The sequence below is a fragment of the Gambusia affinis genome, linkage group LG21 (assembly GCF_019740435.1).
Source record: "Gambusia affinis linkage group LG21, SWU_Gaff_1.0, whole genome shotgun sequence".
NCBI lineage: Eukaryota > Metazoa > Chordata > Actinopteri > Cyprinodontiformes > Poeciliidae > Gambusia > Gambusia affinis.
In genome coordinates, this window is record NC_057888.1 from 14968090 (window position 1) to 14995770 (window position 27681).

General features: G+C 36.1%; 1 protein-coding gene across 11 annotated transcripts in view; it reads right to left on the reverse strand.

Moving 5' to 3' along the window:
- Nucleotides 1-27681, reverse strand: part of ctnnd2a (catenin (cadherin-associated protein), delta 2a) — a 219618-nt gene that overhangs the window by 133489 nt on the left and 58448 nt on the right. For all 11 annotated transcript variants that reach the window (XM_044104676.1, XM_044104678.1, XM_044104679.1 and 8 more), the window contains one exon: nucleotides 24861-24973. In XM_044104676.1, the coding sequence (XP_043960611.1) occupies nucleotides 24861-24973 (113 nt within the window). The remainder of the gene's footprint in view (nucleotides 1-24860; nucleotides 24974-27681) is intronic.

Here is a 27681-nt window from a genome sequence, read left to right on the forward strand (position 1 = left end):
TACGACCAAGAACATAGAGCAGGTTAGGAGTCATGTTGCTTCAGTTGGAAGTGGGTGATTGTCCCAGCCACTGCAGAAAGTATCCAGATCATCCTGCAGACATGGCAGGAAGACATAATGGCAACAGAAGAGGTGTGCTTCATTTGAAATGTCCAGGTATCCCTCTTCTTTAAGGTAGTGTAGCACGTCATAATAGATGCATGTTACAGCCGTCCACAGATCTCTCCACAGTCGCTCAGTCCTTCAATTATGGAGTAATAAACGATTAAAAACTGCCCTTCAAATCTCATCATATTGAAGACCACACAAAGCTAATGTTACTATAGACATTCAAAAGCCTCACATATTGAAACTTGTCATTTGTACAAACCTTTGATTGTGCACACTCTTCCCAGATATAAAACTGCTTCTTCCTGCTCCAAACGATCACGGAGTCTATCAAAAATATGATTCAGCAAAAGTTCCTTGAAAAGAGAAAAAAGAAAAAAAAACATTTAAAAAATTGTCAGTAAAATAAAAAAGTATTTTGACATCAGTAGGTCAGCATTGAGAAGTCACAGTAATCTAAATTAAATTATGATATTTAATCTAAAATAAGTTAACAGATGTACTTACAAGCATATATTTTATTGAAAATGAGTTAAAATCAACTGAAAAACAAAGGCGGTTGTTTATAGTGTTGCTCGGTAACAGAACGAGGTTTTAGGCAAAGTAAAAAGAATGTAAATTAATATTGTATATCAACAATTGTCAGATAAGAGAAGCAGTATTTTGGATGATGTTGTAATGAAGTCACCTGAACAATACGGTAGCTGAACAGAATGGGGTTGTGGTTATAATTAATGTCGGAAAGTGTTCACAGCCCCTCTTTGAAGCACACAAGGCAGCGATATTAGCGGTAGCATCTCCTGAAAAATTACGACTTTACTAAGACTGCCTGTCTCAGTCTCACCTAAGACAACATACAAACAACCCAGAATGTCGCCACCCATCAGTTCTCTTTAAAGATTCTAGACTTGACCCAAGTGGTATTTCTTTTTGAAATAAAACTGGGGAAATTGGACGTGGGACAGCGGGAGGGGCTGGGGTGCTAGGAGGTAGCAAGATGTAATATGCCGGCACTACACGGTGTAAGATTAACAACGGCCCAACCCGTGTTTTAAATCAGGCTTTAAGATAATGTATCAAACTTCATGCACAAAATAAAATATACTATAGAAATATGAAAGCATTAAACTCACCGTTGGGTTTGCGTTACGCCTCCATGGTCGCCAGCCTGGGTGATGCTGGTATTTCTTCAATATGACGTTGTGTCACGTGATTAGGTGGATGTTGGAATCGGACATCCATTGCTAATGTCTGTGACCTGAAGTAACCTTGGCCATTTTACAGCGAATTTTTAGACGCTGAATTTGAGACAGCAATTTTTAGACGCTGAATTTGAAATTTGAGCAAGTTGAATTGGAGGACAACGAAAATATTGCATTTGAATTTTGAAAAGTTGAATTTTTTATATGCTGAATTTTTTAACACTGAAAATTTAAACTGTGAAAAATATGTATATTGAAAATTTGATGACTTTGAAATAGGAATGTGAATTTTTTTAATAACTGAAAATTGCAACCATGTAAAAAAAATTACACCGAATTTTTTTTTACTGCAAAAATAATGACATTGAATTTTTTTTAGGTTAAAAATATATTCTGAATTTATTTTAATACTGAAAAAGTAAGCACTAATATACAACATTCAAATTTCAGAGGTATTTTTTATTCAAATTCTGATGGCACATATTTACTTCCATACTTGTCCCTAATGGGGTCAGGAGGGTTGCTGGTGTCCATCTCCAGCTACGTTCCTGGCGAGAGGCGGGGTCACCCTGGACAGGTCGCAGGTCTGTCGCAGGGCAACACAGAGACACACAACCATTCACACACACACTCACACCTAGGGAGAATTTAGAGAGACCAATTAACCTGACATGTTTTTGGACTTTGGGAGGAAGCTGGAGAACCCGGAGAGAATCCACGCCATGCACAGGGAGAACATGCAAACTCCATGCAGAAAGACCCCGGGCCGGGAATCGAACCCAGGACCTTCTTGCTGCAAGGCAACCACTCTACCAACTGCGCCACTGTGCAGCCCATTTTGCATAATTTCCCCCACTTAATGCTCTATTTATATAGTGTCCTATTCTCTAAACATTAATTTAAGTCAAAACAGAGAATGTTGACGATTATAACTGCACAAGTGCAAACATTCTCTTTATCACTGTCAATTCACAAGTGATTGATGCTTGTTGTAAGGGGGTGGGAGGTAAACAAAGAGGACAGGGGAAAACAGACAGGTTGAACGAGAAAGCCAGAGAGAACTATTGAGCTGTCTGCCGACTAATCAATGTCGACACCGACAGACTAACGGACACATATAGATTCTTTCATTTGACTTCATCTACATCATTATTCCATCTGGTTGTGGGTTCGTGTGTGTCCTGATTAAACTGTTTAGTATTCCACCTGGTAAAACTACAACTGAGATTTACCGTGTTGCCAACTTTGGAGTCCTTGTACAGTTTACAGCGTATGTGATAAGTTATTGACCTTGGGCTTTAATACCTTTTAATGCCAGCTTTAGGACCTTGGAGCTACAGAACAATTACCATCAAACCTAATTAAGAATAATGTAATGTCGGTAAACAAGATAAGATAAGCTTAGCTCAGAGGATTTCGGATCGGCTGGTGTTTTAAATATAATGTGGATTCCTGCTATCCCGACTGTCCTCGGGAACTGTGGTATGTTGTAGGTCAGCTGATTTCCAGCCACAGTGAGCACTAGAAAGGCCAGAGTCGATTGTAGTCGAAATGTTTGTTCAGTACTTAAAAGTGGACACAAGCTACACTTCCAGACACATTTAATGACACTTCTGGCAGAGACGTGCAAAAAGATCTTAAAATCCATTATTTTTAGAGCCATATCATTAAATCTACTACTGATTTTTTATAATCTATTTAACTCTTATCTTGAATAAAAAGGAAAACAAAAAATAGGTTAACATTTATCTTTTTACTTCTGTTTACTTTAATCTGCGTATTAAAATAGAATATATGCAAAGGAATATTTGAGAAATACCTTTGCCTTTCTTTGACCTACTTTATTATGGATTACTAGGTTTGTGAATTGTTAGTTTTGATTTAGTCTGCATCCTACGTACATTTTGCTCAAATAGTAATGTGTAGTGATCTTTTTTTGACTACCTCCTCTGATTTGGAGTTGTTGAGTAAGTATTAAATTTAAGCTTGCTCTTGTCTGTCTGAAGTGGAAAGTCTACATTATGTAACTCTGGGTTTACATAAGTGGTCTTACTCTCTTTGCAACAGTGAGTTTAAATCCAAAACTTTTCATAAAACCCAACCAAATGAAAAAAAAAAACGAAAAAAAAAAAAAACACAGCAAGGTCTTAAAGACAAGATCTCAATTATTCCATAGGTTACAGTGGGTGACACTGGTCATAATGTTCATCAAGCAGTAGTAAATTGTAGTTCCATGTCCTGTAATGAATTTGATGAATTTCAAAAGCACTACGACAGAGAGCAGAGTAACTTTCTGTCGCTGGTAAAAGAGACAGAAAGGCGAGAGAGGAAAATCTCTTCATGAGAACCTCACAATACCAACAGACCCAAGAGAGATTTAGTAACTACAGCATTATTCCACAAGATCGCATCTTCAGTAGCTATGCCACAACAGCACGCCCCGCGAGGCAGTGCCTCACATTGAACAGCAAGTCTGTATTTATGAGACAGTTTAAATTCACAGGACTGCTTTAAAGCACAAGCCAACAGAGATCGACAGACAGCGTCCTCTACCGTTGCTTGAGAACTTAACATGCACGCATATGTACACATCCTATGAAATATATACATGTACTGTGGCAAGATTTTTGATGTAAATACACTTTGCTAAAACAAATATTTTTAAAAATAAATAAAAGTCCTTGCACACACTATGCCAGTGAGAGCTGATTTTAAAACTTTTGCTAAAATTAGGAGCAAAACTCCATTATTGAGTCACTAGGACTCAGTTTGCATTACTGAGGAGCAACATGACTCTTACTGACAGCATTGCTCTTCAGTGAGGAAACGAGTCGCTCTACAGTCAACAAATATACTTGCATGTACTTTTACATACGAATCTAAATAAAACTATTTATAGTCATTGGTTATTCAGTGTGACAGGGGGACCAGTCTCTATACTAACATACTTCTAAACATAAATGACTTGTGAAAAATCTGAAATAGTATCTCAGTTTCTGGAAAAATGGGCCAATGTAATATTTGAACAATTATGTACCTTGTTTTGTCCAGTTTTGTGTGCTTCTGCAATCATCTCATTTCCCTCAACCTTATCTCCCCACCCTTTTTTCAGCATCCAACAAACAATAATGGTAATGCCCAGGACTGTTTTTTGCCATTTAATCATATACTCGTTGTTGGATATGTCTGATGGAATTCTGCATAGTGCAGTGGTATGGGAGTCACTATCACATTGATCTTGCATTGAGTGGCAAGTTCAGCTTGTTTACATTTTTATATCACAAATGCATACAGCGATTAGGCCAACACTGCTTCCACCATCCTACCATATCTGACTGCTCTGCCCTTAATATGTTGGCATCACAATACAGAGATAACAAAATGTTCTTAGGAAAATGTTGTGCATGCTGGAGATCTCTCACATGTTATCATATGAGTGTTTTGCGGTCTGCTGTGCATTTGTACCTGTAGACCGCCATGGCAAAAGAAGTAGGCGGACTATCATGTTTGTCAATCTCACTGTTGAATAGATGTATATCATCGCTTTTGTGGTTACCACGGTGGAAATATTGTTGCCCCTCATCCTCATCATGAGCATGACTGTGTGACACCACATTAGCATGTCAGTCATCGTGGAGGGGGAATGCTTTTATGTTCTGCTTAGGAAGTGGGTGTAAGGAAGAGATTTTTTGAAAATGCCCTTGTGTTGAGAGTGGATGAGATGACATTGTGGAATGAAAGAATAAATTCACACTCACTTCGACCAACAAAATGTGTCAAATCTCCAAAGGTGAAAGGCATAGTGTGTTTTGTTTATATGGATGACTATATGGCTGGTGTTTCACAGTATGGGGGTTTGTGCATGTTCATCTGTGTGTTCACAGTTTCTGATGGTTTATTCAGAAACCGGTCTATTGTCCTCAGAACAAGGCTGGGAACATACTATTATAAATATGACAGCTGAATGACAGTTCAACAGTTGGGATAGAGAACAATTGTCTACAGTCAAAGTGTTCTGAAATAACTTCTAATGTCTGACAGCTGCAACAAAACCCTTATAACAATGCATCCTGGTATTGAAAACTCCAATAAACAAAACAAAACTCTAAAACTTTCTCCTTTCCCATTCAGTATTTCAAGCCCCAGACAATGCAGGGGAAATTTTTAGGCTAAACAATTTGCACTGCAATTTACTTTTAATATGCACAGATACATCCGTAATAATGTGTTTTCAAAAAACTGAATGAATATATGTGAGAAACTCTCACTTGTGCTGCAGAAGATTCAGATAAACAAAATAACTTAGCAAGGTCGAAGTCTCTTTTTTTAAACTTTTTATCCAAGCACTCCATCTGCACAAATAACCTTACAATCTGCTACAAGTCTGACTAAATCTAAATCCTATGAGATCATTTGAAGTGACCTGCGACAAAAAATAAAAACACAAAGAGTTCACTAGGCTAAAGTTTATGTCCAACATAAGTGACCTTTTCTACACCATCTTCAATTTTCTCTTTATGGATAGAAGAAAAATACCAGCATAAGGTCATTTCCTTCACAAAGGACTCTCTTCCCATTTCAGGATGCATACATATCCACTTGAATAATGTAGCACATTCATATACATGCAAAAAGAAGTACTATAGAAAATAAAGATACATTCAAACACCAATTCTGTGTGCACAAGTGGGATCTACAGCTTTTAAACTTCCTTAATCTGTAGATGAATCCAGAAAATGTTGGTCAAACTAATTCTACTCAGGAAAAAAAAGAAGAAGAAGAATCTGTGGACCACTGTCAATTCACCAACCTAATACTCATATTATGATAGGGGGATAATGGCCATTTTGCACTGACATAGATAATAACAGAATAACTCCATGCATAATTTACCAGGGACGAATGGTCTGACACTTGCTGTACTCTGTGTTATTGTGCTCCAAACAGACGGGGCTGATCTAATATTTGTACTCATTTTGCAAGGCTGCCTGCAGCACAAATGTTTTGACATATTATTCAGCCAGACACGATATACTCTTCTGTGTCTGATAAAATAATATTTTAAATTTTGATTTTAATTACTGTGAACTGTTAGGAATAGAAAGGACAACCTATACAAATCTAGGGTTTTGTCACATGTTAAAAAGTTTAATCTTTGCCTCTTTTTAAAATGAATTGAAGACATTCTTGGATTTACACTAAACTTTAAATTACACTGTGCCTTCATTGACTTAGCAGCTATTAAAATTATGCTATGACATTTTTCCATTACTTTGTGTTACCATATGTTACAGTAAAATAGTAATTTGTAAAGTAAAATTTTATTTAGATATTTACTGCTCTGAAGAAGAAAATCTACCATTTATAGAAGTACTTACTTAATACTTAGAAATGATGATACCTTTGCTTCTGCAGCAACCAGAGCTCTAAGCAAACCAGTCCTGTAATATTTAATGTGAAAAACAGTCGTTATTCCTGAGTCTCTTTACCCACAGGTAATGACACACACTGTCAAATTCCATTTTTTTGAGTCGTCTGAAATCCACTAGAGCATTCAAAAATTAGATCATCACTTAAGCTTAGTGAAATGAATTATGAAATGTGTGTACGCTCAAGGAATAAAAAGGGGAAGTTGAAGGTGTGAAGATGTAAGGACAAATTCCTAAGGAGACAACAGGCTCATCTGAATTTTGACAGTCTTCAAACTGCATATAAAAAGCCATTTAGCCTTTCCAGAAAGGAGCAGCAATAGGAGATGCATGTCTCTATGTGTTGGTTTCCTAATATGAATGGGATACAATGAAATGACAAATGTTTACAAGACATTTCTTTCCAAGTTCAAGTCATGTCTCGAGCCCTTAACTCCCAAATCAGAGTTAAGTCTTGAATGTCCGACCACTGAGATAAATATTTTCACATCAAATCATCATCCAATATACCTCCAGCCCAGCAGTTGCAGGATTCCAAGAAGCAGTCTACTAACTCACCTACTGGCTTTGCATAGTCTACATTTAAAACAGAGCATTATTAGCAAAAAAAACAGTTTCTTTCCCCAGGATGTCTCTCTGATGAACACTAAACAGACAAAGTGCTCAGGTTGATACCAAGCATATTGGACAAAACCAATCAGGTCTTAGCTGACTGTGGCACAAATGTGCAGCTAACCCTCTTCTGTAAGTATTATAAATATACATATCTAGAAAAAAAACTATTTTTGATTATTCTTTTAAACCTTTAAGATGTCTTTATTGCAAGCAAAGTCAAATTTATTGTTTGTGGACAAAACGTGGTGGAAAAAAATTAATTCAAATGTAAAAACTCCAAAGGTCCAGGTAGTGGGCAGACCATCATGTCTGATGAGAACTTCTAGAAGTGGATTGAACTCCCTGGAACAACATAGTAACTCTAAATCCAATATTTTTTGAACGATGTGTAACTAATGTTTGTTCATCAATTGTCTATACATGTATCTCATTGTAGGGTCACAGAGAGGAGGCTGCCAAATATCTCCAGTGGTCACTGAACAAGAGGGAGGGTACACCCTGGACAACTTGCCAGTGGGCGACACACATTCATGCCTAAGGGCAATTCAGAGTAGCCATGTTTTTGGAGTGTGGGAGGAAGCAGGAGTCCCCCAGGCCAGGATTCAAACCCAGGACCCTCTTACTGCTGCATCAGAAAGAATTTTGCTCTGAAAATTAGATATTCAGCTCTACGCCACTTCATGACTTTAAGGAACCTTTTGTGGCATTCTGTCAGTTTAAAAGTTTTGATTTAGTTTCACCATTTTGATGAAATGACTGAGAAACAACCTGTTCTTACACTGTGTTCAGACATGCTGATAAAGGATTACCTAATTAATTTTGCATCAGATCATCATGACCTCTATTCTACCTGTTCTAGAGCAATAGGCTCAACTCTGAAAAGGATTATCAACTTCAGCTTGACTGGTTAGATCAGTGTTTCCCAACCCTGGTCCTCAAGGCACACTGCCCTGCATGTTTTAGGTATTTCCTTGCTTCAGTGCAGCTGATTTCAATTGATGACTGATTAACAGGCGTTTGTTGAACTGCAATCAGTTGAATCAGGCACATTAAAGCAGGGAAACCTCTAAAACATGTAGGACAGTGTGCCTTGAGGACCAGGGTTGGGAAACACTGGGTTAGATTATTGCACTTGTATATATAAAAAAAACATAAATACAATCTAGTGCCTAGTTTTAAGCTATCACTACCACAACACACTTCATTAACACAAGAGAACCCTAATGCTCAGTTTTATTTTTCTTTAATAAAACAAACTTTTACACCAAATAAAGTCTCATTTTCAGTGTACACTTATGGGGTGAATAAGATAAATTACTAGATTCAATATTTGGATGGCATTTGTAGTGATAAAGGTTATTCTTTTTATGTGTTTATCTTTGGAGAGCCACATTAGATCAACTGTTGATACTCTGTTCACCACCACATAGCACAGCAGTACACAAATCCACACTTGTGATTTAAATCCAAACAGGAAGAAGCATGTTTCCCCATCCAGTCTGTGATGAGCAGAATGGCTCCACATGAGCTTGATATTCTCAATTCTCAGGATTTTATGGCAATCACTGCATGGTAGTAAATAAATAAAACACACGCACATACACACAACAATGGAAAACGCTAAGCCACATTTACTTTGGCATTCAGCATGTCAAATTAGAAGATATTAGCCACGAGAGACAAGTGGGACTAAAAATGTTTTATACTGAGCTATGAATGTAAAGATTAACACTTTATTTTTCCCCTCAACTCTCTCTGTTTTAATTAGACCAGAGTTATGCGTAATCAATGTTTTTAACAAATGTAATTTCCCTGTTTATTACCACTTACAGTAATGATGTGCTTGAGTACAACGCAAACTTGAGTATGCATCAGTTTCTATTTTTATTTATTTCATTAGTAGCTTGAAATTAGTTGCTTCTAGTATGGAGGACAATGGGATGGACTCTCCGAGATGAAATTGAACAATCATAGGTATAACTGTGCCTTTCCTACATGCATTCATAAAGTTTTCATGTGTGACAGAATGTATTAATGTATGAACTGAATGATGAAAATGTTTCAGGGTAACACATGCAAGTCTTTCACAAGTTTTCACCAAATTTGTCAATTGTACAATCTAGAAAAAACAGTGAAAATATACCCCAATTTAATTGTTGGTTGGTTTAAAATAACATTAAAGAGAAGAATGTGACAATTCCTGGTATTTTATGGTTATCTTAAATATATATTTATTTGTTTTGGTTTCCATGTTATATTCCATGTTAGTCTGGTACACTTCATTTAAAGCTAAACATAACATATGAAAGTTTTAGTGTTTTAGTTTTAATGTACAGCTCTATTCTGTCAAAATCTCATGCTCCAATATAATGAGGGAGAGAAAAATTGCATCCCACACACAAAAAAAAAAATAGTTTCAATGCTAGCCTTAAAAGACAAAGAAGTTATTTTTAATACTCAAAATAGCCAACACTGGTAGAATAGAGAAAATAAAAACTGTGACTGACATAACTAATGAAATTAGTCACCTCAAGATGGCAATTTTAGATGTTTATGCGAAATACCAACAGCTGGAAACGCACTAAGATCTGACAACTCGCGCATAAAATACCACCCACTTCAATACAGGGCAGTCATCAAAATAATGTGTGTATAGGTAGAAATGCTCACAGTAATTTCCACATGTAAGGCATTTCTTATTCAGTGCATTGCTTGTTGTGGTTTACACAAATTAAATATCTGTAGGTGGGTATCATTTACAGACATAGTTTATTGATATACTTACAAAACATATGGCTATAAAGCAATTTAAAAAGACATTTAAAAACATTATAAAAACGTTGTAATACCCTATTATTCAATGATTACTCCACATCTACGCAAAAAAAAAACTTTGGTTATAAAAGCACATGCATTTCGTAAACACGTCCAAACTTACACTAAACTCACTGCTCTCTAGTTCTTTGTATTAGTCACATAAAACAAACATTAAATATAAAGGATGCATTTAGATTGTCAGTTTTCTGTCATCAACTCCTTTGGTTATTATAGCTGATTTGTAAACATGATGACAGAACATTGCCAAGACAATATATTCAAAATATTCAGTTATGCTTAAAAACTAAAAAACTTATTGCCCAAAGGGAATACCATTTTTAGCTCTTACTTTAATCTAAAACTCTTACAAAGTCGACTTTATGTTCTAAAGAAAATCTAATAAATCAATTCCTTATTTGGTCGAAGAGCTGGTGAGGAATTAATGCTAAAATGTAAAAGAACAGGCAATTTTTTTTTATGCCACTTGCTTTTTCTTTTTATCTACTTAACATAAGAGGATTTATCAATTTCTTTAATCCAGCAGAGAGCATGCTGTACTGCTAACTGTGCTTGACAAGTGCGAGTTCACCTGTCCATTGTTAGTACATATTTATACTTAAAATAAAACTTGAACTTAGTGTGTACTTCACTCAAACTCCAGTCAATACTAACAAGGCAATGTGTATACAAAATCTCTTTCACAAAGACTAAGATCTTGCTAAGCTTTACACATGATACACAACCAATTAGGACATGGGTGGACTGTAGCAAATCTTAACATCCTCCTTTGCTGTGAATACAAATGCAGAGGCTAAAATAAGTTCTGATTATTTCAACTTTCTTCTTAGTTATATTTACAGTAACTTGGCAGAAGCGTCACACCAGATCTCAAACAACCCCAGTAGTCCACATATACAAAGAGAAAACAGCAAATTAGCCAACAAATTGATCTTTGGGTAACAGATTTAAAATGACAGTGAATAAGTATTGAAAAAAAAATTAATTTACTGAAAACTAAAGCTTTCTTTTAGTTTTAGCAAAATCATTGCTCTACTGAGAGGGTTTCTGGCACCCTCACCCTGCTAGCACAGCAGTAAGAACGGGTGATACAAACTTTTATGACAGTGTTTTTATGGTATTTTTTGTGACAATAATAAAACACCATAATTGTTTTTTCAAAACAAAATCCCTCAATGCTTTTTAGATGGTAGGGCTCTTACTGCATGTCACTGCATTTAGTCAGAGCTCCACAGACACACATAGTGCTCTTAAAAATAAAACCGAGGACACCACAAGTGGCACAATTGTACAGCTAAACAGCACAAAATAACTGCACTTGGCTATAAGAATTCATATGATTTGAATACATGAATTATTTCTGATGAAACCAACAGTAAAAAAAATGGGGGGGAGCATTAAAAGGAGTAGTCCAGACAACACCTTTAGGTTTTAGACTTTGCAAACATCAACAGCCACAGTTTATCATTGTTACAACACATCACAATACAATTCTTCTAATAAAAATGAACCATGAAATATTTTTCCAGAATTAGGGGTGCTTTTTAATTATTTCAGCATGGGCTGTTATAGAATAAAGGGGAGGAGGAAGTGTTTTCATCTACTTAACATAAGAGAATTTATCGATTTCTTTAATCCAGCAGAGAGCATGCTGTCCTGCTACTGTGCTTGACAAATGCGAGTTCAACTGTCCCACACTTGCCAGCTAACTGCCAAATTTATTTCTAATCAATCTCTTTCTAGTGAGGTGAAGCTAAGTCTTCACCTTACTGGTGAATGTAATACCAGAGCTTATTCACTGTACACATCAGACAGTTGCATGCTGCAGTATAAACGTAACATTTACTTCAACAACAAGCTTTATGACATGCAGTTCATCTTCAAAGTTCAATGTGCTCCTCCAAAGGCAAGCATGGCACATCTGACTTAAACATGAAAAAGTGACCCAAACTGTGAAGAAACATTTTGGTGCATGTAAATAGTTGGTAGTTGCTTCTGTGTGGTAAGTATGGAGTGGGAGCATGGCCTGATCATTTTGGTTACAGTGAAAGTAGAGGTGGAGCAGAACTACCATAGCAGTCTCACAACAAAGAGTCGACATAAAGATATGTGATGTTGTCCAAGTCAATACATAACAGTGTAATCAATCCTGCTTCAAAATCTTGATAACTAAGTGATACAGAAGCTCCACGCAACATCTATAGTGCTTCACCCAAGATCATCCCATGTATGACAGTTTTTGCTGTACACTCCCACCATGATATTAAACTCATCTAAGTTTTGTGCACACTCACAAAATCAAAATACCTTGCAAACACCCTCAGACCACCCTTCACCTTTTAGCAGATAAAGCTTGCATCACTTGTCCAAAATCTGTGAGACAGCCTGACAAGTCGTCTGGAAATGCATCACAAAGTTTAACCTTTGCTGTTTAACATGTTTGGAAACCAGTTAATTTAATCCTGCTTTGCACTGGCCACTTGCAAACAAAACTAGTGCAAGATGGAAAACAGACAGGCCATTAAATCAAACACTCATAAGCATGCAATCAAGAAAAGCTACCACCCTGTCCGAACAGTCTATTTAGCTTATGGAGGGAGGAACAATAAAACCTCTCATCATCAAAATCTATCAGTGTCCTGGTGTGTTGTCCTTTGCTTTTTTTTTTTTCACTTTTTCCTCCACATGTCCAACCTTGTCTGTCACTCAGCTGACAGACAATTTGACCAAATTAGTTCCTAAATTACTAATAGGTGGTTCATTCTAATATCTTGTCTATTTTTATGCTTTATTTCTCACATTTATTTTTGCTAAATTGTTTTAGTTTACTCTGTTGCTGGTCTCTGACTATGTTATATTAACTCGAGGTACTTGTCTTTGTAAGGATTATTATAATTGACTGTAAAACAAACTATACTTTTCTGCAATAAAAATATATAACATGAAATCCTGATTAAAAGGAAAATTTAAAAAATAAATCAGGTTAAATACTTTTAAAATCAAGTGATGCGAGCTTTATTTGAAAGTACAGGTGATTAAAGGTTGTTAATACAGATTAAATTTAAAGATGGAATTCCATGAAAAAGGAGGTTTAGTTTTAAAAGTCTAAAAACGTGTATTTCTGTTTGCCCTGCGTGATTGTGTGCGTGTATAGATGGTACAGAAGGGATTTTCCTGCTTTCCGATTGTTTAACAAACCATTAGCTGCCCAGGCATCACTACAACCTTAACACTCTCAATAACCTGCCTCATTGCACTCCAGTTTTCCAAGCCTCTTGTCTAGTTCATCCATTTACCTCCAACCGACTTCTCTAAGCATTTCTACCTTACTATTATCCCTGCACCTTACCACTTCCATTTCACAGTAAAGACATTAATCTACTCTTCCCCACTGGATCTATAAAAATAGCATAAATTTATCCTTTCATACATATATATATAGATATATCGATATATATATATAGATATATCAATATATATCTATATAGATAGATCTATCTATATAGATATACATGTATATCTATATAGATATACATGTATATCTATATAGATAGATCTATATATATATATTACCTTAGCGTGTACTTGCTTTGACTTGCCTGTCATTGTGCTGCTGGTAAAGATTTCCCCACTGAGGGATATAAAAGACCACTCCTATTGTCTTTAGCTGACAATCCCATGCTAACCATAAATGCTGCCAGTAGTTGAGCTGATTTTACATTTTGCTGCACATAAGCCAATCCTGTTTTTTCTTTTTTATTACTATCCGACACAACAGCTGAACTTTTTGTGCTGACAAGAACAACCACAGTGTAGGAGGCTTGTTTTGTCTGTCCTTAGTTGTAATGAGAGTTTGATATAATGAATTCTGACTAACAATAGTGTAGCATGAAGTCTCTAACATGTTTATGATAAATAAGCACAGCTGGTTAAAAAAGCAGGTAATTTGACTAAAAGGAGACCTGTTAAAATCTGAATGATACTGAATTCCCACAATATAAAGCTGTCACCTAATAAGTGGATAATTTATCATTTACTTTTACAGAGTTTAATTATTCTAAGCAATTTCAGAAATCAAATGATGGACATGTTGAATTGACAATGTGATTACAGGTGTCTGATGAATGAATGACAAAAGCAGTTTGTTTTCAGAGACACCACCTCCCCTAGTCCATATAAACAAAGTTCACTGGTGTCCTCTTTATATATTCCATCAGTTCTCCTTTCCATTTTAATCTGGGTTCTGGTCACAATGCATCCTTCTCTTTTCCCACATCACACAGAGTACTATGTCTGCCACTCTGGCAGGGTTTGTTTCTTATCTATTCTCACCACTATCTGGTGTTAGGGGAAGATAAGCTTGCATTTGCATGTTTAATGAACCAAACACCCCCGATTCCCTTCAGCATGAAGAAACACACATGCACATGGGCACAGCAACACAAATATGCCGCTGCTCCTGGCCCTGAAGGCCCCTGTCTCCTTGCAGCTGACACAGAGTCACCAGCTGCTGACACCTTCAGGAACAAATATAAATAACAAATGGAGCAGCAAGGAGAAGAGAACCTTTATTTAGAATGGTCACAGTCTAAAGAAAAAGAAAAAAAAAAGAAATTATCTGATGTTTATGATTTTGTCTCCATCCTCAATACGTTTTTTAAGACAGACAATCATATATAGTTCTATCATTAGCTATAGATGATTTAAAAAGAGAATAGCTGATTTAAAATATACACAATTGTTGGTACTTGAATACCTCATTACTTGTGAAAAGTAGCTTTAAGATATTTTTAGTTGAGAAAGTAAACCTCAAAACCTTATCAATGCAGTGAGCTCATTATGAATGAGCCAACCTTCAAATGTGCTGGACCGTTTTTGGAGCAGCACACCATCGCTGACAGGCTGCTGTGGCTGCAGGCTCAGCACCTGATTGGAGTTGTTGCGTTTTCCCCTTTGACCATTTTCCCCACCGCTGCTCTGTCGTTTCCCACTACCTGTTATCTGTTTATAGCCTCTTCAAGTGAAATAGAAAGCACTTCAATATAGTGGACATTAAATAAATAGAAGACGTTATTTTCCTGCTGAAAATTTTCACATTTTAAGTTAAAATTAGGTGTTTTATTAAGTGCCATCACAATTTTTTTCTTACTGTTTAAGCAAATTTGCCTTGGTTCACCACATTTGGGTTTTTAAATTATATTAATAGTTGCTGATGATTTGATCTTTGTATTAATTCGCTGTACCTGTCGGCAGATTATCCGTTTTGTGTTTTGTTATTCTAATAAATATATATTTCACTATGATATTGTATCGATTTGTGCTGTACAAATCTGATACAGATGAGGATAATAATAAATAGAAAAAAAATGTTTCTGGTAGTTAGTTTTAATGGCTGTTGCAAATTGATCACACAAATTGCAAAACCGCAACTCGACTGGATGCCGGTTGGTAAAAATTTAATCTATAAAGAGTGTTTAACTTTCCCTGCTTATGGATCCCGTGCAATTCTTCTATTATGACAGATGATACATAAGATGTGGCATAAGCAATGAGTGAAGGTAAGAAACGATCTCTGATTTTTGTTGATGGTCTTGTTTCACCAGGTACAGAGATTCAGGAAGGAAGTTTAGTTTTAAACAGACACTACTTCTTGGTAAATTATATATACATATATATATCTTGTAAAAGAAATCCTTCCACTGGTATCCATTACAAATAATTACAAATCAGTCACCAGTCATCAAGTATCCTTTATCTCAATTGCAGTACTACTGTACTGGGTCCTAGTTCTTCGGAAAGAATATACTTTTAGGGCGTGCTGTGGTGGCGTAGGGGATAGCACAACCCACATTTGGAGGCCTTGAGTCCTCGACGGGGCCGTTGCGAGTTCGATTCCTGGACTCGACCAACATTTGCTGCATGTCTTCCCCGTTCCTGTCAGCCTACTGTCACACTAGAGCCCACAAAAGACTCCACAAAAGACCCCCTGGAGGGGAAAAAAAAATAAAAATATATACATATACAGTAGGTACTTGAAAATCCCAAGAACATACTCCTGATAAAAGCCAGATGTTCTTCACAAGTCTTTCTGTAAGATTATATGAAAGGTAAGTTCAAATATTGCAGCACATAGTACATTTTAGATGTTCGTATTCTGTTTTTACATCCCATGGTATATAATGTATTGAAAATGTGCTTCTAAATTTGATTTCAACCTCTGATATCCTGTTCACTTAGTTCAATTGTATAAAAGTGATTTTTATTTTTTTATTTTAACTCAGCAGCATCTGCAGTGCACGAGTTCTTCTATTTATCAGGTCACAAAAAAATAAATCAGCTGATCAGTTCATATTGAGAACCCTGACCCAATATTGATACCAGATGTATTTGTGGAACACAATCTCACAAAGGTGGACTTTCCTTATATATTTTGAAATGGAAAAAGCCAAGGCACAAATTAGGAGTAAAAGACAGATAGATTAGGGGAGAGTTGAAACAACACAGAGAAAGGCTGTGAAACAGAAAGACAGTGAGGGTGACAGCACTGTGAGAGATGTTGCCACCTGCCATCATTTTTCTCCTCTCCTCTTGGAAATGCATCATCAGTCATTAAGGGGGAGCATAACTTGCAGTATCATCATCACTCTCGCTCTCTGTCTCTGACCGTCTCTCTCACACACACACACACGCACCTAGACTCAAGCCCAAACACAAGGCGTATTTTAAGGTATAATGTCACAGCCTATAATTTGAGTTCTCTCTGCAGCATTTTGCTGAGCTTATAAAACCGCCTGCAGCTAATGGTGTGATGGATCCTTCTATTATCACCCAACACAGGAAAGAAGAGTGAGGTACAGTGGGATAAAGGAATGTAATTGGATAGTATATTAGTAGCAGAAAACAGGAGGGTGGACTGACAAATGAAACGCTGCAACAAAATTGTAAAGTGATAATGACATGATCAAGCCATACTGCTGTCCATAATGACAAACCGAGACAAAAATTCATAACACAAGAATCGCTGTTTGCATGGATTCAAAGAGTGTCTCTAAACGGATTTCAACTCACCCACAGCTGTACTGACCTAATATAATACAACATACTCTTATTTAACTGTACTAATGTATTACAATAAGACATGGGGGTGGTATTAGGTGTAGAACAATGTTTTTAATGTGGAAGAACTTGCTGTTTTAATTAACAATGGGTGTGTCCAAATTCGAAAGAACTTCAAGTATGTCATAATGATGCAACGGCGGTTGCACAAATTTAAAGGTTCCTCCAAATGTGCCATCTTTTCCCTGGATTTGAAAGATAGGTCTAGTGTATCCTTCACAGTCCACCCTACACATAAACACCTGATATTACTAGTAGTAGGTTTTACTTGTGGGGAAATGTTTAGTGTGTCACGCAATTGACGCAGGCAAAAAAAGAAAATAAATACATTTACAATTCCATTTGACATTCATGCAAACATTTAGAACACTTACAACTTTTGCTTAATTTCTCCTTTTTATTCTTATTTTACCAGTCTCCCTGAGACGAACACGCACACAAAAACACACACGTTCACTCTCCTAAACAGTCTGGTTTTATCTCTTCCTGACCTACCAGGCTAGTCTTTGGACAGATGTCTAAGCCTGAACAACACAATCAGAAAGCTGTTAGTGCCTCAGGACATGAACTTTACACCTCAACATCCTTCTCCTTGCTCTCAGTTCCCCCTTTACACACACATTCACACACATATAGAGCCATCTGATGTACCAGCTCAGTAGCAATGTGTTAGAGCTTGTAAATAACGGGGTACACACAATGATATCATTTTCATATAAGTTATGGCAGAAAAGCAAAAAAAGTGTATCTCATTTGTCTCTATATTTCATGAACCTCATTATGTTCTCCAAAAAATGCATTGAACTTGACTGCATACTGAATTGGTTCAGCTATTTATTCAGCTGTGTTACACCAGAGAAAAATCTAAAAGTTGCAGAACACCTGGCCTTGAGGACTGGAGTTGAAAACACATAAACTAGATGATGTGACATTGAAAGATATTAACTTTTTGTAATTATTTTTGGTATGTTACTGCCTTACAAGTAGACAGTACCAAACCTTTCCCACAGCCACCACAATGTCAATGTCTCAAGTCTTAGGAAAGCATGAAAGTCCTTGGCTAAAGTCCTTATTACTTTTGATTTGATATGTCATCAATTAAGGCCCTGAAACCATCAATGTGTATCATGGACTATTTAAAAAAACTCAACATTGTAAGAAGGTTTTGCATTTTATCAACACATTTCAAATCAATGTAGCAACTTGTTTATATTTACCTGTTGTGAACTTTTAATAGAGACCAATTTCCAATGTTTCCTTAACATTTAAAAATTGCTTAGGAGTTGTTCTACATTCCCCCCCATCTGCAGAACAACAATATATATTAATAGTTTCATACCAACTTTTGAACACATCATGGTACTGAAACATCTACAAGTAAATCGCATCAAACAGTTTCATAACAACATTTACAGATGCTTCAGAAATTTTGAGACCAGAGTCACGGCAAATAGAGAACACTTTTTTTTTTTTTTTTTTCTGGGATCAAATATTGCTACTTAATGACCCTGGAGCAGAATGGGAGGCAATGCTGTCTAGTTCTGGACTCCAGACAATGCAAATACCACCCTGTCTGGGAGGAAAATGCCAACAGTCTTTCTGTCCATTTGTAAATGGGTGCCTGTAAGGACAGCGCTACAGTAATCTACACATGCCTCAGTACTTTACATAATTTACGAGATCCCACAAGTTGTCATAATTATTTGCTGAATTACTCTGAAGACAGAGCTAGGTCCCCTGCCATTGCAGTGACTTGCTGAGGAGAGTAAATCCTGATCCATTCAGTAGAGTGTCTGCATGGAGTAGAATATGATAAGTACTGGTGTTTTATTATCGTTGCAACAATAACCGCATAGCATTTATGCATGTAGGTGCTCAGAATAATGCTACTATATCATTATTGTATTGTTGATGTTGTAAAGAATATCAACATTGTGAAGAGCTGCTTGGACTTTAATAAACACTTGCTAATAAAAATTAAAAAAAATGTTTTCAAAAGTAGAGTGATTTAGTGTTGCATGTATTAAATGCTTCAGGAAGGCATTAGTAAGCCATAACTAAGTTATTTTGTTCTAGCCACTATGTGACTGTTATTTAAATAAAACCATGTTGAAATTATCTCAGGTTGTTTCCACTATAACTGTATAGATTACTCACTATTTGGACTAGGTTCTCAATGAATCAGAAGCAGAAAGACAGTAACCAAAACAATGTTTGTTAAAGTATTGGTCTAAGTACAGTAAGTCACATTAAGTTAACTTGCAATCCCAATGATCACCAACTTTATTGAATATCATATTTGTTTGTTAAGCATTGTTTGCAATTCGATTTAACACAAAATTATTTCGCCCAAAGGCAAATTTAATGTCGGCTTATTTTGAGATTGCATCTCATTATGCTTCAGTTTCAGATGGTTAAAATGGGGTTTATATAATGTTTTCTTCATCTCAAACCACATGTCTTCTAGAAGTACATATTATTCCTGTTCGTAGCAAATTGCATATGCCAGCAAAACAATCAAATTCACCCATTAAGCAGAAGTTTATGTGACACTATAACTTGGAGGTTATAGAGTGTAATATAGAGAAAAAAAGAAACTTCTTTACAACATCTAAATAGTTTTAGTGCTAGGAAACTCACTAGGAATGAAGCATCATCACTCATTTATTTGTGTTACACCAGATCCTATAATTACATATAGAAGTATTTATTTCTTGCCATGACCACAACAAAAATTCTGTAATATGCCCTTAAAGCTGTCAAGTTCGCACTTCACAGCCACTAACAGAGAAAAGCAGCAGGAGCCAGTGCTTGACCCGACTGCTGTTTACCACTAATGTTGGAGAAATGATAGATTAAAACCTGCATGGTGAATGCTGTGTGTTTGCATGAACGTCTGCTTGTGTGCCAGTTTGTTCCACCATCCTGTAAATTGTTGTGCAACAAGCCAACAGTTCACAGTGTGAACAGATGTTCATCAGTGTTGCCTTTGGTTTCTACACCAAAGTGAGTTTTTTTTTTTGTTTTTTTTTAAGCATCCACTGGAGGAGGAGAACTCCGCTGATATGTCTAAATTGCTTTATTGAGTGGAACCCAACTGAGGGCATGCAGGGTCAAGCAGCAGCTAAATATACACATAGACATGCAAAAACAAATTAGCTGAGAGCATAAACGACACAAAGCCGAGACAAGGGGAACCATAGCAATTCGCATATTTGTACTAATAATGTATAAACACGTCCACAGGTTAGAAAATAGATTTTGAGGTGTTTTATTAAGTCAGCAGACATTAGTTGTTTATTAAAAGATTCCCAATTTTCACCAAATTCAACACTGCAATTTCTTTGCTAGCATTTTAACTATTCTTCGTCAGAACACAGTCACAGTACTGAGGGGTGTGTAATGAATTTGATAACACAAATGCCAGCCCAATTCCCGAGCTGAACAAGTACGCTTAAAAGAAATAATAATAAATGAGTAATAATAACTTGAAGAAAAATAAGTTTAAAGTTTAAAAAGGATGTAATTCAATATTGTGCTCTAAGTAACAATAAATCAGTAAAGATAACTGTGAGTAATTGTTAAGAATTGACTGAAAATGTGACCGTGTAAATAAAACACTAAAAATGCCTGGTTCTAAAAAATAAATAAAGACAAAAGACGTCCATTATGAGGACGTTTTCAGGAGGTTAAGTTAGATTTTTTTGTTAGGATATTTTTGATTTCACTTTAATCAAACATTTGTCAAGTTACAACAAAATATTCTATAGAAACAGAAAATATATTCACACATATGCACTTACGTTTTGTTATACTACTAAAGCCATGAGCTTAATAAATGACACATATAGTGCTTAAATCATTTTTAAAGATACTATACCAAAGTAGGGTGAATCACCTGGAGAAAACAGAGTAAACAGAATGAGTTAGGGAAATTCAACTGCCTTTCTTTCGGTGAGTAGTTTCCCTGCCCTCCTCAGGTTTGTGTACTTACGCAACAATCTGCCTGAGGGAGTCAGTAGCATGCTGAATTTATATGAACCACACTCTTTGACATGACAGAAGAATTCGCCAAACACAAAAACAGACACACAAACGGGCGTAGACACATCTGCAACCCAAGAGGAGTGAATAATTTATCACAACTTTCCACCAAAGTTTACTTTTACCCAGTTTTATTTACAGGAAGCAAAGCTTGTGAGGGAAAGAATGCTGGATAGTCGTCTAGTCTAACCGGGCTTAACATTCGAGCTGCTGGCATAAAATAAATTAGCATTGAAGTCACATACATCTTCTCTCCTTCATTCCTCCTCAAGTCACTCCTCTCTGCTTCTCATTTTTGCCTAAAGCAATCTTTCCTTTATCAGGAAATTATGTCGGTGGTGCAAAGGTCATATTTATAATGAAGCTGGTATTTAAAGAGCTATGAGGCTGTGGCTAATATGTTGATTAATATTATTATATAAGAGGGGGTTTTCAGTATTTATCGGTTGATATTCATGGTAGTTGCAAACTGCACACTGTCATTTGTTTTGACTCCCTATCGAGGGTTGTCTGGAGATACAATCGTAGGAAAAGAACATGTTTAAAGTAGCAGGAGTTAGTTTACAAATCTAGAACAAACAATAGCTAGTTTGTTAAGTGTTAAATCACTCAAAATAAGGCAAATTCTAACTAACATGGCCTTTTTTACTCAGCCATCAGAATTATTCCCAAGTAAAAACAAGGTGGTATTATTTTTGTGGATTTCCAAGAAAATTCATCCCAATTCATGTCAAACAACAGTTTGACTTTTAGCCATTTGAAGTGACTTTACAGTGCAAAAAAGGCTCAAATCAAACCAATCATAAAGATAACAACCATGTTGATAACACACTCCAAGCATGTTGGAATGTATGAAATAGTTGGAAATGTTTGATGATAGAACATAGCAACATATTCAGAGAAAACTAACAAGATAACAAAAGCACCTCCTGCAAACTATCAAGCATGGTTGTGGAGGGCTGATGATTTTGCAACCACACTATCTATGCAACTTGTTAGTGAATTACCCATTAAATTCACTACATGCCAAAGTATTTTCAAGTCTATCTCAAATTCATGTGTCCAATGTACACAGCTCATTTGGAGCTGGCTCAAACAACTTCAATCATTGGTCCCAAGCGCAGCTATGAATCTACAATAAATAACTAAAACATAGAAGAATCAATGTGTTGGTGTGTTTCAGTTACAATTTGGATCTCAGCACAGAAGAAATGATCCCCACTGTAAAGAAAACTAGATCTAAACTGGCTTTCATTTGGCTTTTTCTTCATTTAATAAATGTATGGAGGGTCGCCATGTGGCGCAGTGGCTAGAGCTGCCGCCCCTTTTACAGAGTGTACAGACCAATGCAGCCATTACAATAACTCCATATGTCATGACAACTTAATGGCTTATAGAATGAGTGCTAGTTTGCACATTATTTTGATGCATTTGCATTCATTACAAACCTAGGGTTATGGTATACCCTTTGGAGCTGAGGAAAAAAAAGTCCTCATACTGTATTTGATTATTTTTTTAAAAAGTTAATTTTGATTTGTTTACTGCAATACAGAATCCTGTTGAAAAAGACATGAACACTACACAACATTTAAATAGCTGAAAAATGTTTTGACCACTGAGCCCCAGGTGACTCTGTGGTAGAAGTGCACAATACAGAGGATACAATTCTCGACGCAGCTCTCCGAAGTTTAATTCCCAGCCCCAGGACATCTACTACAGATGAATGAATAAAGGCCCTAGTAGCTTTTATGTATTCAAATGTACAAAAAAAAAAAATACTTTTTGATCTTTGAATATTAATAAAAAGACATTTTAAGCATCTAACTGTTTACACCCAATACATAAATCAACTACGTGGCACAACAGATGATGGCTGAACCACATCTTTTGATAAACAAAGGTCCAAAATGAATTACAGACAATTAATTAGTAGAGGTGGAAGAGTTCATGAAATCAATCTAATCATCTGGTTCACTTGTCTCTGGTCAGAACAGGCATTGGCCAGTTTAGCACAGGTTAAAAATGGCCACAGTTAGTCATTTAATTCAATGATATAAAAAAAACAAACAAGAAAAAAAAAAAAGAGTTGGAGCCTGATTTAAGACTGCACACATTTAAAAAGTTGTGATAGTCGCTTTTGTCATTCTTACAAATTTTATTTAAATTCCCTTTAATACTTTGTAGATGTGTTTTTATGTGCTACCTTTGTGTTTTTATATGTGTATTATCAACTGATGAAGCATTATATTGTTGGATTTTAATATTTGTATTATTTATACTATTTGGGTGCAGGTTTTATATAATCCCACTGGGCTTTTGCCTCTTCCTATATTGTTAGATTTTTCTTAATATCCTTAAACTGTATTTTAATTGTGCAAAATAAACTCTAAACTATTACTTAGAGTCCCCTTCAAGCTACCATATGTAAATGGTCTTCACAATGAGAGGACCCCACATCACTTATGCCATTGTACTATTCTCTCTGAAGAATCCAGTAACAAAAATTGCACCTTTTATTTCCAACTTGGTCAGTTCATAATTTAATCCTGCCATTGAGCAAGTATTCACAATGTCTACAATTTTGTGCAAACTGTGCAATATTTATGCTGATGAGGCTAGGAGCAACAGATCCAGTTTGTGAGCTCATATGCATGGACACATTGGGTTATTGATTGACAACACAAACCAGAGAGAGCATAGAAGGATATTTTTCTGAGTTTAAAGAGCCGGTCAGTACAAGGTTATTTGAGGCAAAAGTCTTAGCAATAAAGCAACTCATTGCTTTAGTTAAGTCTAATTTGCATGTGCAAGGTACTGGATTTCAACATAAAATTTAAGTACCACAGAACCAGAAATACTCCCTGCTGATGATACTTCACCAATAGTTAGTTCTCAAACATTATGAAGATGTGCAAGATAAAATTGACAAAAAGCTATCAATCACACAGTGTGTTTCATACGGTTTATTATTTGTGTGGCATAAAAAATCTTAAAGGTACCAGAAATCACATTATTTCATCTCAGTTAGCGTTTGAGCAAGTAATGGTTTATGATGCATTACCTATCTGTGAGAAATGGGTGATGTATGCATGTTAGTGATCCAACACTGTTGTATGCGAATTTTGAGAACTCTTATTAAGAGAGGCTATTGCAATACAAAAATGATCTTGAAGAAGATGCAGTATAAATGTAGAAATAAATTTTATAACCGTAATATAACAAAATATGTGTAATTATTTTCCAAAAGTATATCGGGGGATTCAGCAGCACAGCTTAAGTGATAATAGCAAAAAATAAATTGGATGCTCTTTGAAAGCACCGACACCTGACTCATAAATCAAAGTCCTCATCTGTATTTTAACTAATCATAGCCTGAAGGGAACAGCAGCAAACTGTCCTCATATGACCAGATCTTTCTCCACGCTACACAAAAACTGCTATTCACTTAATTATCACAAAGCATCACACTGCCAGAGACACACAAACACATAAAAAGTCCTTTTTATGTTACCTGATGCTGCTCATGCTGCCTGCATCTGATCCCAGCTTGCATCTCTCCAGCTGGGTGGCAACAATCTGACGTTCAGCTTCAAGTTCTCTGGTCAGACGTTCAAACTGAAGCTCCTGGTGAGATAAAAGATACACAGTCTGAGTTTCAGTAATCAATATCATTTAAAGTATGCTAGGGGGTCTATTTCTATGTAAATACCTCACATATTTAGGAGGAAATACTCAACTTTTATTTAAAGTGTAAAAGGGAGAAGGAGCGAAATAGCACAAACAGCAATAATACATATTACAAGAGAGTATTGTGGCATTCATACATCCATTTCCCTAATCTCCACAGTGAGAAACAACAACTTTCACTTAGGGCTGGACAATGTGGCTAAACATATGTGCTTCACATCAGCCAAATTGATAATTTTCCATGTCAATTATTAATTTATTGTCCTCCCCTAATTTCACTTACAAACTTTCTGACTTTTAGAAGGACAGAATATCCTCTAGTTCTTGTGAAATCTTTAAAAGTATAATAAAAAAATATTATACTCATTTGTAAGTATCTCACCATAAAAAATGAAAAGCATTATTTTTTTTTACCTAAAAAAAAAGAAGCTAAAATGCAGAAGCAGTTTATGAAAAAATAACAAATAATATAATATAAAATCAGGAGTGGAACTTTCCGCCGGATGGATTGTAATAGAAGGCATTTGCTGACCAAGGGATTTATTAATTGAATTGACTGCAAAAAAGGTCATTTTCACCCTGAACCCTAGATACATTCATAAGTGTGTGTGTGTGCGTGTGTGTCTGTGAGTGTGCGTGAACAAGCATGTGTTGTAGTTAATAACAGTGTGGAGGTGGATCAAGAATGCAAAAACGGTATCACGCTAGAGATGTTCTGTTTAGTATCTGAGCACATGTGTGAAAAACCTGAGAAAAGAAAGAGAGTTGGAACAAGAAGGAGAGAGAGTGAATGCTGGTTTGATTGGTTTTCTCAAAGTCATTTGAAGCTCTGAGTGAGCTGATTCCCAGTCGCTATCTTGGGTTTCCAACTTCAATCGCATCCCCTCTGCCCCCCAACAAAACACAGCACAATGCAATTCATCTCCATCTCTGTCTCTTCTATACATCTATTTTGCACGTGCTTTCAGCAACAGCTCACTCATAAATATGCACACTCCCCTTTTACCTGTTTTCCATTCAAATCGTTACCTGTTCTTTAAATGTTTTCTTAAATGTTTGGTTTTTTTTTTTTCCATTATTAAAACTCCAGAAGGACATTGTACATTGTGTGCACTACTTGTACATATGATGGTGCATTAAGCTCATAAATTCACTGCTTATGTGATATAGGGCAACACAGAAACTAATTAAAAGCAATGTCTCATCCCACGAGAATACTTGTGACAAATTATATTACAATTCCTTCCGTCTTTCTTTGTGCCTTCCTTTGTTTATTGGTATTCTTCCTGTCAGGAGCCCTTGTATAAATTTTATATCTTCAAATCACAGTAAGATAAATCTCGGATATGTGAACAAAGAAACAGGTTTTATCAACACTTGCTTGTCTTTAAAGTAAGGGACACAGGGAGTTTCTATTACACCCTTAGGACCTCCACTTGTGAATTACAGCTTTGTTTTCCAAAGAGCTGCCTCACTTCAAAGCTCGGTTCTGCTTTTCATAGCACACTGTGTTGTCACCTCGTTTGCAGGAGTTACAAATTATTTAAATCCTCAAGGTGTAAAAATGTAAATCCCTAAACCCAGAGTGTCATTATGCTAATCGATTAGTTATAATGCTTCAAATTTATTTTCTGGCTTCTAAGGCAACAAAGTGATGTCTGGAACAGATGAGTGACATAGTTGACAGGTTTTGCATTGGGAGAGAACCGTTCAATGTTATAGAACCCTTTTTCAAAGCTTTTGTTAAATTTGAACACTTTAAACAAGAAAATTTTGATAAATCACACATGGTTAATGCCTTATTTATGAACCTGGCAAGAAAAAAATGGCAATTTCATTGTTAGATTTGCTGTATTTTATGCTCACTCGTCAGTAAGGATGCAGTGAAAAGTCTTTTCTAGGTCTTAACAATAAATAAAAACGAGTTGGGCAAATGTGATGCACCCTTCAGGATAGTAAAGAAATAATCTTTTGCTTTATAGCTACAACCAAAACTACACCACCCCTCCTAAATCCAAAGCTCAAGAACTGAATGGACTCCTCTGCCTATAGCGTCTTGACATAGGCTTTACGTGATCAGTACAAATAATCCACAGATAGGCTAAATTTCCTTATTCCTACACAGGGGTGTGAGGCGGAGGTTAGGGTGGGGGCATGAATGACTTAGACTATGCCAAAAGCAAAGACATCCGCGATGAATTTTGAGGAGCTTCTCTTGCTGCCCATTAGTTATTAATGGGTTACAACTCCATGTTGAAACAATTTGGAGTCCAACAATGTATGTAAATGCTGTTCTTTCCAAGTGCAGATCATCTGAGAGTTATTCTTGAGATCACAAGGTGCAATTCTCAGAATAAACAAATAAGAAAGCATTTTCACTCCTTCTTTGATCCAACCTAAGAAGAGTGAAAAGTGGTGGGAATTGCACTATCCTCCACAGACAGGAAAAATATGCAAAATCTTAGACATCTTCCCTACAGAAGATATGCAGAGAGAAACTGTTTAGTAAAAATCATGTTTAATGCTGATTTCCCTTAATGTACTTGGTCTTTTTTTCAGGTTTTCTTCATAAATAAGATAATTCAAAAGTATAATAATTAGAGGATAATATGAAGGGGAACCGGTGCCAGGATTACTTGCCACTT